The sequence below is a fragment of the Chanodichthys erythropterus genome, chromosome 20 (assembly GCF_024489055.1).
Source record: "Chanodichthys erythropterus isolate Z2021 chromosome 20, ASM2448905v1, whole genome shotgun sequence".
NCBI lineage: Eukaryota > Metazoa > Chordata > Actinopteri > Cypriniformes > Xenocyprididae > Chanodichthys > Chanodichthys erythropterus.
Genome location: NC_090240.1, coordinates 38085384 through 38112206, shown reverse-complemented (window position 1 = coordinate 38112206; position 26823 = coordinate 38085384). Strand labels below are relative to the sequence as shown.

The following is a 26823-nucleotide window of genomic DNA, read 5'->3' as shown; positions in this document are numbered from 1 at the left end:
AAAGTCGGAATTGCAAGTTATAAAGTCGGAATTGTGAGGTATAAAGTTGGAATTGCGAGATATAAAGCCGGAATTGCGAAATATAAAGCCAGAATTGCGAGATATAAAGTTGCGAGATATAAAGTCGGAATTGTGAGATATAAAGTCGGAATTGCGAGATATAAAGTCGGAATTGCGAGATATAAAGCCGGATTTGCGAGATATAAAGCCGGATTTGCGAGATATAAAGCCAGAATTGCGAGATATAAAGTTGTGCGATATAGAGTCGGAATTGCAAGTTATAAAGTCGGAATTGTGAGATATAAAGTCGGAATTGCGAGATATAAAGCCGGAATTGCGAGATATAAAGCCAGAATTGCGAGATATAAAGTTGCGAGATATAAAGTCGGAATTGCGAGTTATAAAGTCGGAATTGTGAGATATAAAGTCGGAATTGCGAGATATAAAGCCAGAATTGCGAGATATAAAGTTGTGCGATATAGAGTCGGAATTGCAAGTTATAAAGTCGGAATTGTGAGATATAAAGTCGGAATTGCGAGATATAAAGCCAGAATTGCGAGATATAAAGTTGCGAGATATAAAGTCGGAATTGCGAGTTATAAAGCCGGATTTGCGAGATATAAAGCCAGAATTGCGAGATATAAAGTTGTGCGATATAGAGTCGGAATTGCAAGTTATAAAGTCGGAATTGTGAGATATAAAGTCAGAATTGCGAGATATAAAGCCGGAATTGCGAGATATAAAGCCGGAATTGCGAGATATAAAGTTGTGAGATATAAAGTCGGAATTGCAAGTTATAAAGTCGGAATTGTGAGGTATAAAGTTGGAATTGCGAGATATAAAGCCGGAATTGCGAAATATAAAGCCAGAATTGCGAGATATAAAGTTGCGAGATATAAAGTCGGAATTGTGAGATATAAAGTCGGAATTGCGAGATATAAAGTCGGAATTGCGAGATATAAAGCCGGATTTGCGAGATATAAAGCCAGAATTGCGAGATATAAAGTTGTGCGATATAGAGTCGGAATTGCAAGTTATAAAGTCGGAATTGTGAGATATAAAGTCGGAATTGCGAGATATAAAGCCGGAATTGCGAGATATAAAGCCAGAATTGCGAGATATAAAGTTGCGAGATATAAAGTCGGAATTGCGAGTTATAAAGTCGGAATTGTGAGATATAAAGTCGGAATTGCGAGATATAAAGCCAGAATTGCGAGATATAAAGTTGCGAGATATAAAGTCGGAATTGCGAGTTATAAAGTCGGAATTGCGAGATATAAAGTCGGAATTGCGAGATATAAAGCCGGATTTGCGAGATATAAAGCCAGAATTGTGAGATATAAAGTTGTGCGATATAGAGTCGGAATTGCAAGTTATAAAGTGGAAATTGTGAGATATAAAGTCGGAATTGCGAGATATAAAGCCGGAATTGCGAGATATAAAGCCAGAATTGCGAGATATAAAGTTGCGAGATATAAAGTCGGAATTGCGAGTTATAAAGTCGGAATTGCGAGATATAAAGCCAGAATTGCGAGATATAAAGTTGCGAGATATAAAGTCGGAATTGCGAGATATAAAGCCGGATTTGCGAGATATAAAGCCAGAATTGCGAGATATAAAGTTGTGCGATATAGAGTCGGAATTGCAAGTTATAAAGTGGGAATTGTGAGATATAAAGTCGGAATTGCGAGATATAAAGCCGGATTTGCGAGATATAGAGCCAGAATTGCGAGATATAAAGTTGCGAGATATAAAGTCGGAATTGCGAGTTATAAAGTCGGAATTGCGAGATATAACGCCGGATTTGCGAGATATAAAGCCAGAATTGCGAGATATAAAGTTGCGAGATATAAAGTCGGAATTGCGAGTTATAAAGTCGGAATTGCGAGATATAAAGCCAGAATTGCGAGATATAAAGTTGCGAGATATAAAGTCGGAATTGCGAGTTATAAAGTCGGAATTGCGAGATATAAAGTCGGAATTGCGAGATATAAAGCCGGATTTGCGAGATATAAAGCCAGAATTGCGAGATATAAAGTTGTGCGATATAGAGTCGGAATTGCAAGTTATAAAGTGGGAATTGTGAGATATAAAGTCGGAATTGCGAGATATAAAGCCGGAATTGCGAGATATAAAGTTGCGAGATATAAAGTCGGAATTGCGAGTTATAAAGTCGGAATTGCGAGATATAAAGCCAGATTTGCGAGATATAAAGTTGCGAGATATAAAGTCGGAATTGCGAGTTATAAAGTCGGAATTGCGAGATATAAAGTCGGAATTGCGAGATATAAAGTTGCGAGATACAAAAGTCGGAATTGCGAGTTATAAAGTCGGAATTGCGAGATATAAAGCCAGAATTGCGAGATATAAAGTTGCGAGATACAAAAGTCGGAATTGCGAGTTATAAAGTCGGAATTGTGAGATATAAAGTCGGAATTGCGAGATATAAAGCCAGAATTGCGAGATATAAAGTTGCGAGATATAAAGTCGGAATTGCGAGTTATAAAGTCGGAATTGCGAGATATAAAGCCGGATTTGCGAGATATAAAGCCGGAATTGTGAGATAAAAAGTCAGAATTGCGAGATATAAAGTCGGATTTGCGAAATATAAAGCCGGAATTGTGAGATAAAAAGTCAGAATTGCGAGATATAAAGCCGGAATTGCGAGATATAAAGTCAGAATTGTGAGATATAAAGTCGGAATTGCGAGATATAAAGCCGGATTTGCGAGATATAAAGCCGGAATTGTGAGATAAAAAGTCAGAATTGCGAGATATAAAGTCGGATTTGCGAGATATAAAGCCGGAATTGTGAGATAAAAAGTCAGAATTGCGAGATATAAAGTCGGATTTGCGAAATATAAAGCCGGAATTGTGAGATAAAAAGTCAGAATTGCGAGATATAAAGCCGGAATATCGAGATATAAAGTCGGATTTGCGAAATATAAAGCCGGAATTGTGAGATAAAAAGTCAGAATTGCGAGATATAAAGCCGGAATTGCGAGATATAAAGTCGGATTTGCGAAATATAAAGCCGGAATTGTGAGATAAAAAGTCAGAATTGTGAGATATAAAGCCGGAATTGCGAGATATAAAGTCGGATTTGCGAAATATAAAGCCGGAATTGTGAGATAAAAAGTCAGAATTGCGAGATATAAAGTCGGATTTGAGAAATATAAAGCCGGAATTGTGAGATAAAAAGTCAGAATTGCGAGATATAAAGCCGGAATTGCGAGATATAAAGTCAGAATTGTGAGATATAAAGTCGGAATTGCGAGATATAAAGCCGGATTTGCGAGATATAAAGCCGGAATTGTGAGATAAAAAGTCAGAATTGCGAGTTATAAAGTCGGATTTGCGAGATATAAAGTCGGAATTGCGAGATAAAAAGTCGGAATTGCGAGATATAAAGTTGTGAGATATAAAGTCGGAATTGCGAGATATAAAGTCGGAATTGCGAGATATAAAGTTGTGAGATATAAAGTCGGAATTGCGAGATATAAAGTCGGAATTGCGAGATATAAAGCCGGAATTGTGAGATAAAAAGTCAGAATTGCGAGATATAAAGTCGGATTTGAGAAATATAAAGCCGGAATTGTGAGATAAAAAGTCAGAATTGCGAGATATAAAGCCGGAATTGCGAGATATAAAGTCAGAATTGTGAGATATAAAGTCGGAATTGCGAGATATAAAGCCGGATTTGCGAGATATAAAGCCGGAATTGTGAGATAAAAAGTCAGAATTGCGAGTTATAAAGTCGGATTTGCGAGATATAAAGTCGGAATTGCGAGATAAAAAGTCGGAATTGCGAGATATAAAGTTGTGAGATATAAAGTCGGAATTGCGAGATATAAAGTCGGAATTGCGAGATATAAAGTTGTGAGATATAAAGTCGGAATTGCGAGATATAAAGTCGGAATTGTGAGATAAAAAGTCGGATTTGCGAGATAGAAAGTCAGAATTGAGTTTAGAATTTGACAAACTCACACTTCTGATTTTTTTCTTGGAACAACAGTGTACTAAAAACAGAAAAGGTTTTCCTTTGCATTTTTCGTGTACAGACTACAACGTTGTCAAAAGAATCCCCATTTACACAGATCCGTAAACCCATTAAAACCGCTGTATTCTGCTGCTAGGCCAGTAGATGGTGATGTCACTTTGTAAGGGAACACTATGCGCCTACAGACAGTTTTTGTAGTTTAGACAGATGACAACGGTATTGGTTTCAAAAACTTGCACTTTGAAACCCATTTTCAAAAGTTTGCATTTTCAGGCCCCAAAAACGGCATTGTCGTGTAAATGAACGGCAAAAACGCATAAAATAAAATCGGTTTTTAGGTGAAAACGGTTTCGTGTCAATACCCCCCCAAATTTTAACAGAATAATCATTTTTAAGGAAAATATCCCCTTAACTTGTACAGTATTACAGTATAAGATTTAATAAGAAATAAGATGCACACACTCACATACACAGCTCTTGGTTAGCCGAGTGAAGTTGGGATGTAAATCAGGGAAAACACGTGCCGGTGGGTTTGGATCTAATCGAGTGTGTGTCCATCAGCGGAGGAGAAAAATAACATGTATTCACAGTATGAGGGAGAAACACACACGTGTCGTGTCAATCAAACAGCTCTTTTCCTCCACTGAAGCGTAATCCAGCCCGGCAAACACTGATCCGTGTGTGTGTGTGTGCATGTGTGTGAGGCCACGTGAGTGTATGAGGTGAGATTTACCTCATTTCATACCCGCCACTTAGATCAACTGACCCTAAAACCACAGCAGTGTGTGAATCATACAACGACCTCCACTGCTAACTAGACGTTAACGACATACTGTTGTCTTACCAGTCCAGCTTATTTCAGATGAAATCAGTTTTGTGAATCTGATGTAGAACTGTGAGGATGAGTCAAAACAGACAGAGAAACACTGGAAACCCCACAAGAGCCCCTTACAAGTGCTTCCCTGTGCGCTCATTTTCCACACGTCACGCCAGTAGATTTACACACACATATCAGAGGTGTTTAAGGAACCGCTCAACAGCACTCAAATGCTCTGGGAAAATCACATTTTTAAAATTTCAGCACCAACTTGGTACCGAAGACGGTACTTTTGACAACTTTAATACATATATATCTGTTGCAGTGCATGCTGGGAGCTCACAGACGATGCCGTGTGTCCTTGTAATGTGATTAAGATCATGTCAAAACAATACTGATGTTATAATCAAGAATATAGTAACCATAAGAGCAGTAAAATATGTTAATATCAAAATTACGTGAATAGAAATAAAATTGCATTTCTCAGCCAATAATCAAAATTATTCAGATTAAACTACTTAAATAACATTTGCTTATATATGCTTTTATGTAGATTTAAAGTAATTTCTTAATATCTGTGACCAAAAAGCTCCACATACTGGATTAAATGTAGTTGATTTTCTCACTGAAAGAGTTTCCCACACTCAGAAATGAGAAATTCTTCATGTGTTAGTGTGAGACGGGAAGGACTTGGCCTTGCCGAGAGCACACACACACACACACACACACACACACACACACACACACACACACACACACACACACACACACACACACACACACACACACACACACACACACACAGAGGTCACAACATGCTGCCTTTGACCTGTCATCTCTGAACATTCAACCCCACAAAAACCCTAATGTGTATCAGACCACACACACACACACACACACACACACACACACACACACACACACACACACACACACACACACACACACCGTACAGCCGAACGCACACACAAACACACGCAGATGGCAAAACTACAGTCTACCTCAAATTTAGATCAACACATCTCAGGGTCGATTTACAGACAATGAAGCTTCAAGCAATTCTGGCGTGAGACCTTTGAGGGGCACGTTCAGGGTTGCCAGGTCCGCGAAACAAAAATAACCCAAAGGTTGATTAAAAATAGCCCAAAACTGACCCACCGACCCCATCCCAAATATCAAAATATGCCACTCCAATACCTAAAATTCAACAGTCACTGTTATGTGTTATACACAATTTTAATTTTAAAATCACTTATAGAAGTAATTATTAACATCATAATGCATTCAATACCAATCTTTTATTTGAAAGCCACATTTCTAGCATCTGTAAAACCGCATTTTTCCATCTCTAAACTTCCACATATGCTCTCAGTGACAAATACGGAACAGTTAGTTCATGCGTTCATGACCTGCAGCTGGTGCAAAACGCAGCAGCTAGAGTTCTTACTAGAACTAGGAAGTATGACCATATTAGCCCGGTTCTATCAACACTGCATTGGCTTCCTGTTAAACACTGTATAGATTTTAAAATCTTGCTAATTACTTACAAAGCACTAAATGGTTTAGCTCCCCAGTACCTAAGCGAGCTCTTAATGCATTATAGTCCTTCACGTTTATTGCAATCTCAGAATTCAGGCCAGCTGATAATACCTAGAATATCAAAATCAGTTTGCCACCTAAACTCTGGAACAGTCTTCCTAGCATTGTTCACATTGTTTAAATCTAGACCAAAAAACACACCTCTTTAACCATACACATCACACATTATTACATTTCTATAATTCACATCCATTAAATGATTGCTAGGCTGTAAACTATTTCAAGGTTACCGCAGTCAGCCTAATACAATTTATGCAATAAATCTTTAAATTGTGGGGGGTGAGGGGAGAAATCAACCTGCGGCAGTAATTTAAAAGTAGCCCAATTACGTAGGAAAACTTGGCAACCCTGGCTCATTAGCATTTTAATTATCCTCCTTTCACCATTCTCATTAACAATCACATCTTTCAACTGAGAGACAATGCAATGCAGTGATGTGTGTCTAAATAAACTGGTTTTTGAATGAGCGCGTTCACGGGTTACAGGGTGGGAACTAAACACAGTTGTTTTACTAAGTGATCAGATTATTTGCTGGACGATAATACAGGTGAAAAATACCACAGACTTACATTGAAGGAGGGACCCAAGCCATATCTAGAGACCAGAAGATCACTGAGACCAGAGTCTACCACCTAGCAACACCCTAGCAACCACCCACAACATGCGAGTTACCACTTAGCAACACCCTACAAACCAACTGGCAAGATCTTAGAAACTACCTAACAAACATCATAGAAACCACCCAGAACAGAACCCCCTAATAACAATCAAGCAACATCCTAGAAACAACCAAGCAACACTCAGAAAACCCAGGAAATCACCTAGCAACACCCTAGCCACCACCCAGAACACTTTAGAAGTCTCCTAGCAACACTCTAGAAACCAAGTAGCAAGATCCTTGAAACTACCCAGCAACACCATAGAACCAACCATGAAAACCCTAACAACAAACTAGCAAAACCCTAGAAATCAACCCAGAACATCCTATAAACACCCAGAAAACCCAAGATAACACCTAGCAACACCCTAGCACCCACCCAGAGCATGCTAGTAACCACCTAGCAATACCTTAGAAACCAAAAGCAAGATCTTAGAAACTACCCAGAACACCCTAGAAACCATCCAAAAACAAACAAACAAGAAAACACCTAGCAACACCCAAGCCACCACCCAGAACATGTTAGAAATCTCCTAGCAACACCCTAACAACCAAATAGCAAGATCCTAGAAACAATCTAGCAACACCCTAGAAACAACCCAGAACACACTAACAACAAACTAGCAACATCCTGGAAACAACCTAACAACACCCAGTAAACCCAAGAAAACACCTAGCAACACCCTAGCCACCACCCAGAACGCTCTAGAAATCTCTTAGCAACACCATAACAACCAAATAGCAAGATCCTAGAAACCACATAGCAACACCTTACAAAGCACCTAGAACACCCTAGAAACCACCTAAAAGACATTTAAAACCACCCAAAAGACAATAGTAACCACCTATCAACACCCAGAACATGCTAGTAAGCACCTAGCAACACCCTAGAAACCAACTAGCAAGATCTTAGAAACTACCCAGAACACCCTAACAAACTAGCAACATTCTAGAAACAACCTAACAACACCCAGCAAACCCAAGAAAACACCTAGCAACATCATAGCCACCACCCAGAATGCTCTAGAAATCTCATAGCAACACCCTAGCAACCAACTAGCAAGACCCTAGAAACCACATAGAAACATCCTAGAAACAACCCAGAAAACCATAGAAACCACCTAGCAACACCCTAGAAAGAATTGAATAAGAGGTGTGATGTGGACAGGACGTATTCAATTGTGTTTGATTTCCAATCAATTTTTATATTAATTGTTAAATCATTAGATTAATTATTTATTAAATATTTTATTCAAGCGTGTGAAATTTTGTCAAATTATGCAAAAAGCATTAAAATATTATTCTATTGTGTGTGTGAAGGATCCATAAAATGCTAGTCATCAATTTTAGCATACGCAAGACATCATTTTAATCCAAAAATGTTTCAAATGTCATTTCCACAAGAGAATGGAGGATGATTCGGGATGGAAATGGGATTTGTCCATGACGGTGCAGGGAAATGAAGGACAGAATTCTCCTGTGATGAACGTATTAACCGAGGAAATAAACACACTCTTTCCTTCAGCGCGGAACGTTCCCACATGGCCGGGTCTGGTGTGTGGAGCAGGAATGTCACAGGGGTAACGGGAACGCTAGGAATGTCAGACTGACCCAGGAATGGCCATCCTGGATGACACAGGCCGGTTTCACACAGATGTGGAAGTGGTGCAGACGGAAACTGGGTCACTTCCGAACAGGACGCGCTCCGGCGGACGGACAGACGGACGGAGAGCTCCTGTCTGAACGCTGTCTAGTCAAAACAAAGAGACGCAGTGTGTGGTTTGAGTCAAACGCCAGCGCTAACCTTCCCAGACGAAGAGATCCTGATGTAATTCACACACACACATTTATCACAACATTTTTCTTTAGTCAAATCAACTTCAATAACTAATGTGGTTCAGATAACAATATTTTGAGTTTCTGTTGAATAAACCAATCGCCTTCATTGAATTAACTTAAATTTTTAACTTCAATGAACTCAAAATTAAGGCAATGAGGTAACTTCCTTTTTTAAGTTACACAACAATTCTTTTTTACAGTGCACACACACACACACACACATGCAGACACTCACATATAATGTGTGTGTGTGTGTGTGTGTGTGTGTGTGTGTGTGTGTGTGTGTGTGAATTACATCAGTATTAATCAAGATTAAATAATTATTATCATTAATGTGAGGTTTTTAATAATAACAATAATAATAATAAGAAGAAGAAGAAGAAGAAGAAGAAGAAAGATTAAATAATGATAAAATAATAAATTTTGCATAATATTTGTACTTACTAATAACAATAATCAAGATTACATAACAATAAAAAGTATAATAATTATTTATTATTAGTTCCATAATGATTTATTTAGTAATAATAATAATAATATTAATAAAAGATTATTTTTTATCATTTATAAGTTTTATTTAGTAATAATAATTTATTAATAACTTATTATTTAGTAATAAGTAATATTAATAAGAATTGTTATTAATAAAAATAAAAAATATGAGTAATTATAATTTACATATTTTAATTTGAAAATAATAAGATTAAATACTACAACTACTACTAATAATAATAATAACTATTATTATGTTTTTATTTATTCATAATAATAATAATAATAAGATTAAACAACAGTAAACTTAAATTATTAGTTACATAATATTATATTTAGTAATAATAATCAAGATTAAACAATAACAATATTATTATTAGCCGTATATTGTTTTTATTTAGTAATAATAATCAAGATCAAATAATAATAGTAATATTTATTATTATTATTATCGTTATTGTTGTCACATTAACCCACAGTGAAACCTCTTTGGTCCAAAATCTCTAAATGTCAAAAATATAAATCAGTTTATTAAACATCTGACACGTTGTGATTTGCTGTTGGGGGGAAAAACGTAGTTTATTTAACGTAGTTCTTTTAAAATAATGTATTATTTGTAAACTCTACAGTCAGCTGAACGGGTCAAAGATCAGACAGTCTGTGGGGATGTGACTGAAACTATTCCAGACAATCACTCCCAAACATCGGTCAGTGAAATCCAATCTGGCAGCAGCTTCTGAGGAATCACATGATGTAAATCAAAACCCAATCTGCACTGATGTTGAACACACGCTTCATTTGAAATGACTTTATTGTGACTCATTCAACAGAAAAACACACCTCTAACAGTTCCACAGAAACAATCCAGGAAAGTTGGATAGCATTTCCCAACATTCAACTCGGAGCTTCATTTATCATCTTATGAACACAGAGTAGATCTTATATTGTGAAACACCTGCATCACAAAATAAAAATACCGCGGTTTCAATGTGATCCACACCACAGACAACAAACCGAAATCAAGCTCACAGTGACTGGAATCTGTCCCGCAGGATTTAAATGTGTTCAGTTTTCCTAAGTGTCCATGTTCATGACATCAGTCACATGCTGCTTGTTTCTAGTTTCCGTAAGCGCTCACTGTAAACTCACTTTTGGTTTGTTGAGGGATGAGCTCAAGTGTTGTGTGGAAACCATCAGCGCAAACCAACTCTGACGACGAGCTGTTCTGATTGAGCAACTGAGAACTCATTATTCTCAATTATGAACTGAATCACATCCTCCTGCCAGTGTTATTTTAGTATCATTCATATTTCATTTTTTTATTTTAGTTTTAGTATGATAAAAATTGATTTTTTTTTTTTGTACACAAACACATCAGAAGGCCTTATTAACCCCTCGGAGCCGTGTGAAGTATGTTTATGAAGGATGGAGACACTTTCTTCGGCTCATACTCGTTGTTTCCCGTTCACTGCCATTATAAAGCTCGGATGCATCAGGATATTTATTAATATTTCTCAGATTGTGTTCATCAGAAAGAAGAAAGTCATATACACCTAGGATGGCTTGAGGGAGAGTAAAGCTTGGGCTAATGTTCATTTGAAAGTAAACTAATCCTTAAACTGAAAAAAAAAAAAAAAAAGTTAGCCTTTTTTCATTTTCATAAATTTTAGTTGACATTTTTTGAATTTAGGCTTGGGCGATATTTGTATCACAGTATCTTTTAAAGGGTTAGTTCACCCAAAAATGAAGTTTCTGTCATGAATTACTAACCCTCATGTCGTTCCACACCCGTAAGACCTTCAGTCATCTTCAGAACACAAATCAAGATATTTTTGATGAAATCCGAGAGGTTTATGTCTCATATAATATAATCAACACTTTCAAGGTCCAGAAAGGTACTAAAGACATGGTCAAAACAGTCATGTGACTGCAGTGGTTCAACCTTAATGTTATGAAGAGACGAGAATACTTTTTGTGTGCAAAAACAAAACTAAAATAACCACTTTATTCAACAATCTCTTCTGTCATTATCTTAAGCAGGTGACGCAGTAACACAGTGAAGCTTCCGTGTTTACGTCTGAACGCCGGCTCAGTATTGGCCAAAGCTGGTCACATGATCAGCACGACGCATGTGTGATCAGCTGACGCAGGAGCCGGCCAATAATGAGTTGCCATTCTGACGATGAACGTAAACAACGCATGAGAATGACACAGAAGAGAAGAGATTGTTGAATAAAATGGTTATTTTTGTTTTGATTTTGCGCACAAAAAGTATTCTTGTCTCTTCATAACATTAATCCACTGCAGTCACATGACTGTTTTGACCATGTCTTTAGTACCTTTCTGGACCTTGAAAGTGTTGATTATATTATATGAGTCATAAACCTCTCGGATTTCATCAAAAATATCTATTAAAAAAAAATAATAATTTGTGTTCTGAAGATGACTGAAAGTCTTACGGGTGTGGAACGACATGAGGGAGAGGAATTAATGACAGAAACTTCATTTTTGGGTGAACTAACCCTTTAAAAGATACTGTGATACAGATATCGCCCAAGCCTAAATGGAAAAAAGCAAACTTCTTTTATTTCAGTTAAAGGAAACCACAAGAGGTTTTGAAGTGCCAAGTTGTGGAAAAGCACAGTCTTCGCATTGCCATCCTTGCGATCCTAACATTAACACTTCATTTTACTGTGGATTCATTTTTAAACAAAACAGAGACTGAAGATTAAAGATGATGCAGTGATGATGACTATATTGGATCCGACAGTAATGTCTCAACACACAAGTGTGAGTAACAGCGTTTCTACCATGTGTCACTGTTGCTTTGTCTGATCCAGACTGTTTGATGTACTGAGTATTTATACTGTAGAGTCAAACTGAAGAATTAGAATTTGCTGTTCTCTCCTTTGCGTCAGCATTTATGGGGTTAATGCATTGGATTACTGCCAAATACACTCTAAAAACACACACAGACTGCTTTTTGTGCATGAAAATGCTCACAATCCACTCCAGCTTATCAATCATCATTTTAGAGGACTCAATGTGCTTTCGAATATTTGACCAAACTCCTGGCAGAATTCCCCTCATGTGCAAAACTTCATTAAGCTTTCATGAAGAAACTGACAGTTCAAAAACTTCACGCCAACTTCTAATGAAAAGGATTCTGTCAATCGTGCGGTCACATCTCTACACTATTAGGACCAGAACATACATGGTTTTTATTAAACGAAACATCAGCAACTACTATCTCCATTCGATTCAGTGTTGATCTGAATGCATGACGTTCATACAGATGCACATTCTGTTCTGAAGAGAACTTAGAGCTGATTTAACAGAACAGAGAGTACTAGTGGATTAAATCATTTATATAATCTCAAGAGATCGAACCAGATGAACATTAATAATGCATGGCTTCTGTTTGGAAATGTTTGGTCCCACTGACAACATCTGACTCAATACTGGCAATGTTTGAACCTCCAGTGTCATCTTTATCTTATGAGCTTCATTTCAGCGGATGTTCCTCTGAAAGTTGTCCAAAGTAAAACAGTCAGTGATCTTAAAAGGAGGTGTCGATGATGGACACTGGACGGTGAGTTCTATAGTCAAAGCAGCTGAAGATGGTCCAGTCAGTAGATCTGGAAACACCTCGGGAGGGGAATCTCCAGAAAATCAGTTTAAAACATGAGGTTCAGCATTCAGAACAAGTTCTGTAGAGGAGTTTCGCCAATGTGCAATGGGAAATCTTAGTAAACTTATTTTTTTTTGCACCAAATGCATCACACTCTGGAAGTAAGCAAAGTAGTGCAAATTTGAAGTTGTTTTGCATGCATTAAGAGCCATGCATTTTGAATATAAAGTGTTGTTCAAACAGAAATGACCACAGCTGCAACATTTACCGACTTACCTTGATAGGAAGTGGTAAAAAAAAAAAAAAAAAAAAAAAAAAAATCAAAGTCACTCATGGGTCATATACATAAAAATGTTTATAACTCCAAAACTAAATGAGATATTTTCACCAAATTTGGTACACACGTGTATTGGCTCACTCTGAGGACACATACCAAAAGTGGTGGGATTGTGCCTCTTGGTGGCGCTATAATTGAACAAAACATGAAATTGCCATTAACTACAATACAGTATTATGATATAAAATGCTACATTTTATGAATGCATTGGTGTGTGCCATCGGCACCATGCTCTGAAGGTACTCAAAAGGTTTTGAGACAAATTTGCACACGTTTTACATTCATAACACACTACGTGAAAGGGAATATCTGAAAAAGCATAATAGTTGCACTTTAAATGTCATTTTAAAGAAACAATAAAACAGCTGAAATTTCGGCATCAGTTGTTGCATTGCAAATTCATTTCAATGTTGCCACTGAAGACTTGGAAAACGCATTTCCTCCTACTAATGTGCTACTAAAAGCTACTTATGTGTGACTGATCTCAAAAAAGTCTATTGTATATGCATTTCCTTTACATGCAAATCTAAAATAAGTTTAAAATAAATCTAATCAATATTTTGAAGATATATTCATTAATATTTCAGTAGTGCGAGGTCAGCGGTGGGGTCAAAGTTAAGTGCCATCTATCGATGCATCTGTCACCAGACATCAGTCACGCCACAGTGAACAGCAAGAGTGTGTGTTTGTGTATTTAGACCAATCAATAAACACACACACACACACACACACACACACACACACACACACTGAGGCAGATGGCAAAATATATTCAGTGTCTCTGAGTTAAACAGCTGTCATGAACTGCTGCGACTGCAATATGAGCAACAAGCTCAGGGGAAAGTTGACTTTGGTAAAATGGGAACATTTTGCATATTTATTGACAAGGCTAAGAGGTATGATACAGTACAACAGTATGTGAAAGCAACAATGAAACATGCAAACACTGTTAGAATTGGAGAAATTGGAGTTTACCACCTTCTTAACCATGGTAAAAATCACTGCATCATGCAGCATTTTGTGGATCATTGCTCATGCATATTTTCTTCCACAAGATAGTGCTGTATAAATGACCATAACAAGGTTAATATCTAACCAGAAACTCAGCAGAGGCCAAAGATCGATGGTTTGTTACAGCAGCTTTTGTGCTCCAGCTGGAAACAGTTTTATATCTGAACCCTTCTCTTTTATCAGCCAAGCCTTTCAGGGCAACGCAGACAGCTTTATAATCGTCAGACTGGGCATTTCACTTAGCTACGGCATGTGAAGGCTAAAAAATGTTCCTAAAGCAAAGGCTGTAAGATTTAAGATATCACTAAATTGTGCTACTGAAGGAACGAGACCTTCCATGCAACCCTCGTCGTACCCGTAAATATGTGCTCTTGATTTCGGCCAAACTGCACTCAAATGACAGGCGAGACTGCCATGACCCAAATAATTTGATCCAAGCGTCTTTCACAAAGACAATGTTTGCTTTAGGAAACTCTGCCAAGCAGTTGCGTGTTGAAGCACAGAGATGCCAGCCCACTATGTTTATTCAAAGCGAACAGATACACATTTCAGCAAACGCCGCAGGCATGCACTCATTATCTTTCATGAGAGATGACAGCAAAAGTAGGTCTAACCGCTTGACTTCCGTACGACTTCCCAGTGGCTCTTATGTAATTTTCCATTTTGCATGAATTGAGCGTTTAAAATGACAATGATTTGAGTTTGACCTGAATTCCTCAGTGATTCAACAATCCAAGAATTTCCCAAACATTATGGCTAAACAAATCAGGGTTCACCTGAGGTAAACAACCATTAATCCAACATATATAAAAGTCTAAAGGCAATGATTTACCCATACAAAACCCCTTTAAAGAAGTCATGACATGAGAAATCAAATTATTGAAATTATTTTAACGACATCCTGGATTGTGTTGGAGGATTATATGTTTGTTCGGAGCATTTTGTTTTGTAAACGAGGCACAGTGTAATGAGAGTTTGACAAGCCTTAAAAATGGATAATTTCAGAATGAGGGTTGAAAATAATACTTTTTCTGCATTTATATGTTTGGGGGTTTTTTGTATGAAAAACTTTAGAGGCATTTTAAGTGAACCTCAAGGAACATATTAAAAATATAGCTGCGAGCAGCAATTATCGGGGTTCAAGCCTTTTAAGGCCTTTAAGCACATGCATAAAAAGGAATTATGTTTCAATTAGCAAGCCTGTAACCATCTCGATCGTGAAGGCGTTGAGATGCGTCAATGTCTTCATACACAATCATGACACCTTGGACAAAGACACAGCATGCCAATTTCCAAGTCAATCGGACTAACAGTGAAGTAGTAATAGCCATTTTCATGGTTTTTTTTGCTGTTGTAGCACCACCTAGAGGCCAGTCGCCACATCCTTTTTCACACAACCACAGAATGAGCCCATACATAGGTGTGCCAATTTTGGTGAAAATATCTCATTTTGTTCATGACCTTTTTATTTTAGTAAAAGTGGCTCATTCCTTAGGGACCATGAATCGAAATTTCAACTTTTTTTGATAATTATTGACAAACCTAGGATTAGTTCGCAAGTTTTTCTTCAAAAAATACCCCAAAATTTTGCAGGATTGAGCCATTTTGTACTTATGACCACTGTAGCGCCCCCATCAGGCTTGGGGCGATCCTTGTAGACGGTGTGAGTACTACCAGCCCTCGAAGATTTAAGTCTCTAAGAGTCACGGTTTGGTCACTTTTAGGGGTGAATGCTGATCCGAGGGAATGTAACAATTACAAGAGTTTCAGCGCTACAAGCTTAAACCCCTAATAATAATTTTTTTTTTTTTTAAGTGCATTGCTACCTGGGTGTTTGCTGCAGGACGACGCACACAGTGCACTTTTAAACTTGCTGTGAGAGGTTTGTAATGGGGATTCTTGACTTTGCAAACATCATTAATGAATGTTCAGACAATCAGTCAAGTGCAGCAGGTCTAAAAGCTCAATTTCACCCATGAGAGACTGAGCTGACTTACTAGCAATCACACAAGACTTCATTAACCACAACCATTAGTGTAATGTCTCAAACACAGACCTTTAAAAACTCAAGTCTTTGACAGGAAGGATGAATAAACTGTTATTGCGATTCACCAAGGTCATGGGTTCACAGTGAATATGTACAACATAAACATGTAAAGAGTCATAAATGTAAAAATGACATGGATGTTTTGTTGTCTGAATGTTTAATAACCTATCACAGCTTACTTTGTTGTGAAATGTCAAGCAAATAACCTCACATTCTTATTTTAAAGCTCATAACAACTTCAGGATAAAGCCTCTTTAAGTAATCAAAAATCTCAAAAATGGCTTTAAATTTGGGTTGTAGGACTACAAACTAAACAACTCCATTCCATACTGATATATAGATAAATCCAAACTGTGTTTTCTTCATCCAGATGAACAACACACCTGCTGCAATCCCTCAGCGCTGCTTTCATAGGCTCAGATTTCATCCTGTAAAGTATAACAACATTAAAAACCAATCACAATCTATTAGGCTGGGATCCCAACTGAGCTGGGCTACAGGGCGACACACGTGACTGATCGTCCCGAGGGGAACCGCACACAGACGCCTGAGAGACCTGGGCCGACATTAGAGTCGCCCACCAGATCTGATGCAAGAACACCAACCTGCGCTGAAAGAACCAAAACTAAACCAGTTACATTCTCACTCAGCTCATCCAACAGCCTCAAACTAAATCATGCGCAGGGAAATCATAACTATAGCTAAAAAGCTAAAACATAAATGTCAATTATGACATAGAAAGTCATAGTTTTGACTTTTATCTCAATATTATGATTTAGTATGAAATGAAAAAACGAATTTAGCCACATTTTCACTCAACTGATCCAAACAGCCACAAAAATCACGCTTTTTAAAATTCATAATTATGACATAAATGTCAATTATGACATAGAAAGTCATAATTTCGACTTTTTATCTCATAATTATGACTTAGTTGATCCAAATGGTCTCAACAAAATCATGCTTGTAAATCGTAATCATGACATAAAATGTCAAAATTATGGCATAGTAAGTCATAATTATGAGATTCTGAAATTATGACCTAAAAAGACAATTATGACACAAGGTTTAAAGGATGCTAAATCGAAATTATGATTTAAAAATAATTATGACACCTAAAAGAAGAAATTATGAAATCAATTATGAAATCATTTTAATTATATGAAGTGTCAAAACCATGGCATACTAAGTCATAATTACGAGATGAAAAATAGAAATTATTACTTAAAAAGACAATTATGACAAAAAGTTTAAATTATGACATGCTAAATCGAAGTTCTGATATAAAAAGTCATAATTATGACACTAAAAAGTAGAAATTATGACATAAAAAAATTAAATACTGACTTCAAAAGTCATAATTATGACAAAGTAAAAATTTTGATTTTTTTTATCTCATTAATATGACTTATTATTAAAAAAAAAAACTAAACTATTCTCACTCAGTTGATCCAAACAGCCTAAAAAAAATCATGCTTTTGTAAATCATAATCATGACAAAAAGTTGGATTTATGACATACTGTACTAAGTTATTAATGAGAAGAAAAGTCAAATTATGGCATACTAAATCATAATTATGAAATGAAAAGTCAAAATTATTACTTAAGACAATTATGACAAAAAGTCAAAATTATGACATGCTAAATTTAAATTATTTAAAAAATATATATAATTATGATGACTGCATAAATCATTAAGGAGATGGAAAGTCAAAATTATGACATACTAAATAAAAAATTATGATTTAAAAAGTCAATTATGAAATAATAAAGTAGAAATGACATAAGTTGATATTCAAAAAGTCATAATTATGACATAAATGTTGATTATGACACATAAAGTCATATTTTTGACTTTTAAACCAATTACATTCTCACTCAGTTTCTCCAAACAGCCACAAACAAACTCCCGGATCCACTTCAGACTCACTACAAGCAACTGTTCCAAATACATTAGCAACTACCTAGCAACCCCTAACAACACCCTGGCAACGACCTACTGACCCCTAACAACACCCTGGCAACGACTTAGCGACCCCTAACAACTTTGCATTCACACAGCAAGTCATATATAACAGATGATGCCTGAACGCAGTTACATAAATGCACATCATCATCTCTTTCATCCGTGAGTGATATAATTATGTTTTATGAATGACGGCCATGTGTTTCTGTGTTAACCCTTTCAGAACTCAGGAAACACCCATTCATTTACTGCATGCAGTGCAGTGCACACGGATGCTGACGGTGCACCAGCTGAACTGGGTTCATTTTTGCAAAAAAATCCTGTAACTTTAACTGAAGAAAACAAGATGCATTTTAACTATAAAAGGAATTCACTGTAGAACGTGTTGGTTACACATGCATACACCAAATCACATGGAAAAAAATTTCCGTTTAGTGAGTAAGATTTCTCATCTTTCAATGCCATTGATTTGTTTGCTTGATGATGATGATGATGATGATATATATGAGAACAATACACTGATTCATTATATTTTGGTGTAATCTGATCTATAAAACAGTCAGTCTCAGCAGAAGTTGTTCATGCTGTTATACCGGTCATTGCACAACATGCATGGACACACATCCACCCAACCGAAACAAGTTATTGCGCTGAATGCATGTTACTAAAGGAGAAAGCTCAAAATGACCCTTGACCTCAAGCATAAGGAAAACTAAAGCTTGCCACATTTTAGTTGAAAATGCACAACCTTAAAAAAACAAACAAAAAAACCCCCATATTAATATAGATTAACAACAAGAATCACTCTTGAATGAACAAGTGCATGATCCATATACACAAGTGCATGAAAACCCACATTAGAGATATTCGTATCAGTACCTCCTTCCTCCTGCTCTCCGCTCCGGGTCTGGTGATGAGCGCCGTGTCGCCGCACACCACCGCCGCATCCTCCACGAACACGCAGTCCGGCAGAGTCTCATCCGCGGGCAGCTCCACCACCTCCAGCCCGAGCCGGTGCTTCAGAACCGACACGTACTCGTCATGCTCCTTCTGCGCTTTCAGCAGGTCCACCTCCAGACTGCCGGTCCTGAGCGCTTCTTTGGCCAGAGACTCGGGGATAGCGCGAACCACAGCGTGCGTAAAGCCGCCGAACCCGGACATCAGCCCAGCCATGCCTCACTTCCTCACCGCTCGAACTGCGCGATTGCCGGTAAACGGTTGTAAAGCGGTCCGCCTGGAGCTCTGCGTGTTGTGTGTTTACTTGACCGATTGCTTGTTTGTTTGTTTGTTGTTGTTGTTGTTCCTCCCTGTTGTGGTTCTGCACGCGCAGAGTTTGGGCACTGAAAGGGCGAGAACAGCGCGCTGATGACGTCACGGACGTTCCCCAAGCACCGCGCACCAATGTGAGAACAGAATTAAAAACAATAAAAAAAAAATGTAAAAGGGTTAGTTCACCCAAAAATGAAAATTCTGTCATTAATTACTCACCCTCATGTCGCTCCACACTGGTAAGACCTTCTTTGATCTTCAGAACACAAATTAAGATATTTTTGATGAAATCCGATGGCTCAGCGAGGCCTGCATAGGGAGCAATGACATTTCCTCTCTCAAGATCCATTAATGTACTAAAAAAATATTTAAATCAGGTCATGTGAGTACAGTGGTTCAATATTAATATTATAAAGCCACCAGAATATTTTTAGTGCGCCAAAAAAACAAAATAACGACTTATATAGTGATGGCCGATTTCAAAACACTGCTTCAGGAAGCTTCGGAGCGTTATGAATCAGTGTGTCGAATCAGCGGTTTGGAACGCCAAAGTCACGTGATTTCAGCAGTTTGACATGCGATCCGAATCATGATTCGATACGCTGATTCATAACGCTCTGAAGCTTCCTGAAGCAGTGTTTTGAAATAGCGGCGCTATGCAGATCGATCGATCTACGACATTAAAGTACCGCCGAAAGCATACAGATCTTTATTTATAGTAATTACTACATAGCATGAACGCAGCATAAGTTACACGTTACGTTACTCGGACTGGGAATTATGTGTTTCTATGGCGACACTATCAATGCATTTTTTTCTCGTAATTACAAGATTTCCGACTTATAAAAAACATTCACATCCTCGTAGAACTTGTAATAAATAATAATAATAATTGTGAAAAATAATCATGATTAGAAAAAAATGACAATATGTAAAAGGTGCGTTCACGCCATATTGTAATTACCATAATTTGCGTACTTACGAGATTTCGATTTGTAAAAAGCGCCCACGTCCTAGAGCTCATTTTTGTTTTAGAACTCGTAATTTGTAATCTGGGAATTTTCTGAGACCTCCTACTTGTACCATGTGACCACTGCAGATTAATTTAGGCATTGATAGTGTTTGCCATAGAAACGCATAATTCCCAGTCCGAGTAAAACGTAAAAATTAAAAACATAATGTGGAACTTATGCTGCGTTCACGGCATGTCGTGATTACAGTAATTTTGAGATGACAACACGCAACATTCTACTCAGATAGTCTATGGCAACACTAAATGAATCTGCAGTCATGTGGTACAGCGGTCACATGGTACAAGTAGGAGCTCTCAGAAAATTCCCAGCTTACAAGTTGTAATTATGAGCTCTAAAAGTACTTGAATGCTTTTTACAAGTTGAAATCTCGTAAGTATGCAAATTATGGTAATTACAACATGGCATGAACGCACTTTTTACATATTGTTATTTTTTCTAATCGTTAATTATTATTTTTCGCTATTATTATTATTCGTAGTAGTATTAGTAGTAGGAAATAACATGAAATTATGAAAACATGCTGTTGTTTACACCATAATTATGCTAATAACTATGTCTAATTATCAAGCTTCACATTTCTCACTTGATTTTAAAAGACAAGTAATTATCTAAACAATAAAAAACTGGTCTGGCATTTTTGAGCTAACAGCACTTTTAATCTGTTGTTACATGCATGCAAAACACATTGATTCTTAGCCAGTGTTGTATAGAGTTGTTCAGTTTTAAAACCCAAAATAGAATGAGCATTTTCAGTACATTTTCTTTTATAAATATCCTGTTTTTTTATATATATACATAGCAGTGGTTTTGGATTTATGAGTAAAATAAGATCTGTGGTCCAAAGTATTAGAGTACAGTAATAGCTCAAACATGAATTTCAAAGCCGCTGTGTATGTTCCTAAATAAGGACTACAACTACCACAAGGATGTTCTGCAAACACTTGTAGTCCTTATATAGCAACTTGACAGCAGCTTAAACCCACAGAAATTCCTGAGGAAACCCATGGAGAACTGACGTCATGAGCTCTGTCACACTCATTTCAATTATTAGCCTCACTTATTCCAAACAGGATGAAGCAGGCGACTAGCACAGATCCAAACAAAACCATCACTGCATGCAGACTTTTGAAATATAGGCCCTGTCCCAAATGCCACACTTTAGTAAAGTAAGACCGCTTTGACTGTTGGGTTGAGTAGATACTTATTTTGAATAAGTATGGAAGCCACTGAATAAAAAAGGTAACTGCGACATTTTATCTCACAATTATTAATTTTTTTTTAAGAATTGCATGAAAAAAAAACTCACAGTTGCGAGTTATAAAGTCAGAATTGCGAGATATAAACACAATTGTGAGAAAAAAAGTCAGACTTTATAACTCGCAATTCTGACTTTATCACCCAATTCTGGCTTTATAACTCTCAATCCTGACTTTATCACCCAATTCTGACTTTATAACTCTCAATCCTGACTTTATCACCCAATTCTGACTTTATAACTCTCAATCCTGACTTTATCACCCAATTCTGACTTTATAACTCTCAATCCTGACTTTATCACCCAATTCTGACTTTATAACTTGCAATCCTGACTTTATATCATGCAATTCTGACTATATCTCACAATTGCAATTCTGACTTTATCACCCAATTCTGACTTTATATCACGCAATTCTGACTTTATAACTCACAATCCTGACTTTATCACCCAATTCTGACTTTATAACTTGCAATCCTGACTTTATCACCCCATTCTGACTTTATAACTCACAATCCAGACTTTATCACCCAATTCTGACTTTATATCATGCAATTCTGACTTTATATCTCGCAATTCTGACTTTATATCTCGCAATTCTGACTTTATAACTCACAATTCTGACTTTATCTCGCAATTCTGACTTTATATCTCGCAATTCTGACTTTATAACTTGCAATCCTGACTTTATCACCCCATTCTGACTTTATAACTCACAATCCAGACTTTATCACCCAATTCTGACTTTATATCATGCAATTCTGACTTTATATCTCGCAATTCTGACTTTATATCTCGCAATTCTGACTTTATAACTCACAATTCTGACTTTATATCTCGCAATTCTGACTTTATATCTCGCAATTCTGACTTTATAACTCACAATTCTGACTTTATCTCGCAATTCTGACTTTAAAAATTGCAATTAAGACTTTAAAAATTGCAATTCTGACTTTATATCACACAGTTCTGACTTTATATCTCACAATTGCAATCCTGACTTTATCACCCAATTCTGACCTTATAACTCGCAATTCTGACTTTATATCATGCAATTCTGACTATATCTCACAATTGCAATTCTGACTTTATCACCCAATTCTGACTTTATATCACGCAATTCTGACTTTAACTCGCAATTCTGACTTTATCACCCAATTCTGACTTTATATCACACAATTCTGATTTTAACTCGCAATTCTGACTTTATCACCCAATTCTGACTTTATATCACGCAATTCTGACTTTAACTCGCAATTCTGACTTTATCACCCAATTCTGACTTTATATCACGCAATTCTGACTTTAACTCGCAATTCTGACTTTATATCACGCAATTGCAATTCTGACTTTATCACCCAATTCTGACTTTATATCATGCAATTCTGACTTTAACTCACAATTCTGACTTTATCATCCAATTCTGACTTTATATCATGCAATTCTGACTTTAACTCACAATTCTGACTTTATCATCCAATTCTGACTTTAACTCGCAATTCTGACTTTATATCACGCAATTGCAATTCTGACTTTATCACCCAATTCTGACTTTATATCATGCAATTCTGACTTTAACTCACAATTCTGACTTTATCATCCAATTCTGACTTTATATCATGCAATTCTGACTTTAACTCACAATTCTGACTTTATCATCCAATTCTGACTTTATATCATGCAATTCTGACTTTAACTCACAATTCTGACTTTATCATCCAATTCTGACTTTAACTCGCAATTCTGACTTTATATCACGCAATTGCAATTCTGACTTTATCACCCAATTCTGACTTTATATCATGCAATTCTGACTTTAACTCACAATTCTGACTTTATCATCCAATTCTGACTTTATATCACGCAATTGCAATTCTGACTTTATCACCCAATTCTGACTTTATATCATGCAATTCTGACTTTAACTCACAATTCTGACTTTATCATCCAATTCTGACTTTATATCTCGCAATTGCAAATCTAACTTTATCACCCAATTCTGACTTTATATCACGCAATTCTGACTTTAACTCACAATTCTGACTTTATCATCCAATTCTGACTTTATATCTCGCAATTGCAAATCTAACTTTATCACCCAATTCTGACTTTATATCATGCAATTCTGACTTTAACTCACAATTCTGACTTTATCACCCAATTCTGACTTTATATCACGCAATTGCAATTCTGACTTTATCACCCAATTCTGACTTTATATCATGCAATTCTGACTTTAACTCACAATTCTGACTTTATCATCCAATTCTGACTTTATATCACGCAATTGCAATTCTGACTTTATCACCCAATTCTGACTTTATCTCATGCAATTCTGACTTTAACTCACAATTCTGACTTTATCATCCAATTCTGACTTTATATCATGCAATTCTGACTTTAACTCACAATTCTGAATTTATCATCCAATTCTGACTTTATATCACGCAATTGCAATTCTGACTTTATCACCCAATTCTGACTTTATATCATGCAATTCTGACTTTAACTCACAATTCTGACTTTATCATCCAATTCTGACTTTATATCTCGCAATTGCAAATCTAACTTTATCACCCAATTCTGACTTTATATCATGCAATTCTGACTTTAACTCACAATTCTGACTTTATCACCCAATTCTGACTTTATATCACGCAATTGCAATTCTGACTTTATCACCCAATTCTGACTTTATATCATGCAATTCTGACTTTATATCTCGCAATTCTGACTTTATATCTCACAATTCTGACTTTATCACCCAATTCTGATTTTATATCATGCAATTCTGACTTTATATCACCCAATTCTGATTTTATATCATGCAATTCTGACTTTATATCACCCAATTCTGACTTTATATCACCCAATTGCAATTCTGACTTTATCACCCAATTCTGATTTTATATCATGCAATTCTGACTTTATATCACCCAATTCTGACTTTATATCACGCAATTCTGACTTTATATCACGCAATTCTGATTTTATCACGCAATTCTGACTTTATATCACGCAATTCTGACTTTAACTCGCAATTCTAACTTTATCACCCAATTCTGACTTTATATCTCGCAATTGCAATTCTAACTTTATCACCCAATTCTGACTTTATATCACGCAATTCTGACTTTATATCTCGCAATTGCAATTCTGACTTTATCACCCAATTCTGATTTTATATCACGCAATTCTGACTTTATCACCCAATTCTGACTTTATATCACGCAATTCTGACTTTATCACCCAATTCTGACTTTATATCATGCAATTCTGACTTTATATCACGCAATTCTGACTTTAACTCACAATTCTGACTTTAACTCACAATTCTGACTATATATCTCGCAATTGCAATTCTAACTTTATCACCCAATTCTGACTTTATATCACAAAATTCTGACTTGAACTCGCAATTCTGACTTTATCACCCAATTCTGACTTTATCACCCAATTCTGACTTTATCACCCAATTCTGACTTTATCACCCAATTCTGACTTTATATCTCACAATTCTTTTTTATATCTTTTATCGTTTATATCTTGAAACTTGAAACGACAAACAGGACACCCTGCAGTCTTGTGGATTTCACGATTCTGTGTATGTGTGTGAGAGTGTGTGTGTGTGTGTGTGCACGGCTGGAATTCCTCTTTTCTATGGACATTCCTCTGTATTTCCATCTTTCCGTCGAGCCCGGCTGGAATCATTCTCCAGACATCCTTGAGTACATTCCTGCACACCCCAGGAACAAAGTTTGTCTTTTCTTGTTCCAAATCCACTCAATTATCCAGACCGGTCTAAACATTCCCGGAGCCCCACATTCCATCCTCTCATTCTGTTCCCTCATCCCTCCCTGAGCTCCGTTTTTCCATTCCTCTGGCTTTCCCCTCGGAGAGGAAATATGTGTGTTGAGCAGGTCCGAGCGCACCTGGCTCGCAGCTTGGAGGGCCGTAAAAGATGAATGAACTTTGAGCTTCAAAGACCTTTTGGAACTGGTTTTCGGGGCCTAAACACATTGTATAACGGCGCTCTCTGCGTGAACATCATATAACATCCGCTATAGTGTTCCAGAACTGGCTGAGCAGCATCTCAAACGTCTCTACACTGTTCTTCCTCAGTATTTCTTTCTTGTTTTCCAGTACAAATATCTGAAGACTTCTTACCTTATGTAATTTCGCTTCTCAAGTCTCAAGAGTGAAGCTCACTAGGTTTCGGAACAGCGCATCATATCGCTAGTTTCCACCAAAACAAAACTGTTAGTGTTGTAAAACCAGGATAGGAAGCTTCATAATCTTCCTGCTATTCAACATATTTCCAGTATCAACTCTATGTGGCTTTATTAGGAGCGAGACATTCAACTGAAGCGTGTGATTTTATGATCTCATTCTGAAATGACCCGCACTGTTTTCTCAGCAACTTTTCTGAACAAAGCTCACTTAGAATCTAGACTGTAAACAGCTCCGATCCCACAGAATTGCCTACGGAATGTCATCAGGATAAACACTTTCTCTTTACAGGAGAAAGCACATGTCATGGCTAAAATATTTATCCGTGAACAGCTGTCTGATCCAGTGTAAACGGTAAAACCTCAACATGAAGGGAAAATTCCACTCCGTTAAACACAGATTATTAATGGCAAGCATCAGTAATACTGTTGTTTGTTCTTAAGCATTATCATTAAGTAGGCTGTTTATGCTAAATGAATGATAAATACTTGAGGACAGGAGATCTGCCTTTCACCCTACCACATAGCAACACCCTGACAACCATTCAGAGCCCCTTAGCAACCACCTAGAAATAGCATAGTAACCAACCAAAACACCCTAGTATTGTAGCAGTTAGTTTTCTGGGCTTTCAGAACCTCT

General features: G+C 36.8%; 1 protein-coding gene across 4 annotated transcripts in view; it reads right to left on the bottom strand.

Annotated features, from left to right (window-relative positions):
• ddah1 (dimethylarginine dimethylaminohydrolase 1) overlaps positions 1 to 26823 on the bottom strand; it is a 78480-nt gene that overhangs the window by 42173 nt on the left and 9484 nt on the right. Inside the window, exons 2-3 of one of the 4 annotated variants that reach the window (XM_067370888.1) lie at positions 19885 to 19974; positions 19276 to 19758 (exon numbers count right to left, since the gene is read on the bottom strand). The exons of 1 other annotated variant lie outside the window; for it this stretch is intronic. In XM_067370888.1, the coding sequence (XP_067226989.1) occupies positions 19276 to 19569 (294 nt within the window). In that variant the 5' untranslated portion in view covers positions 19570 to 19758; positions 19885 to 19974. The remainder of the gene's footprint in view (positions 1 to 19275; positions 19759 to 19884; positions 19975 to 26823) is intronic. 2 more of the 4 variants (XM_067370889.1, XM_067370890.1) reach the window with 2 other exon arrangements.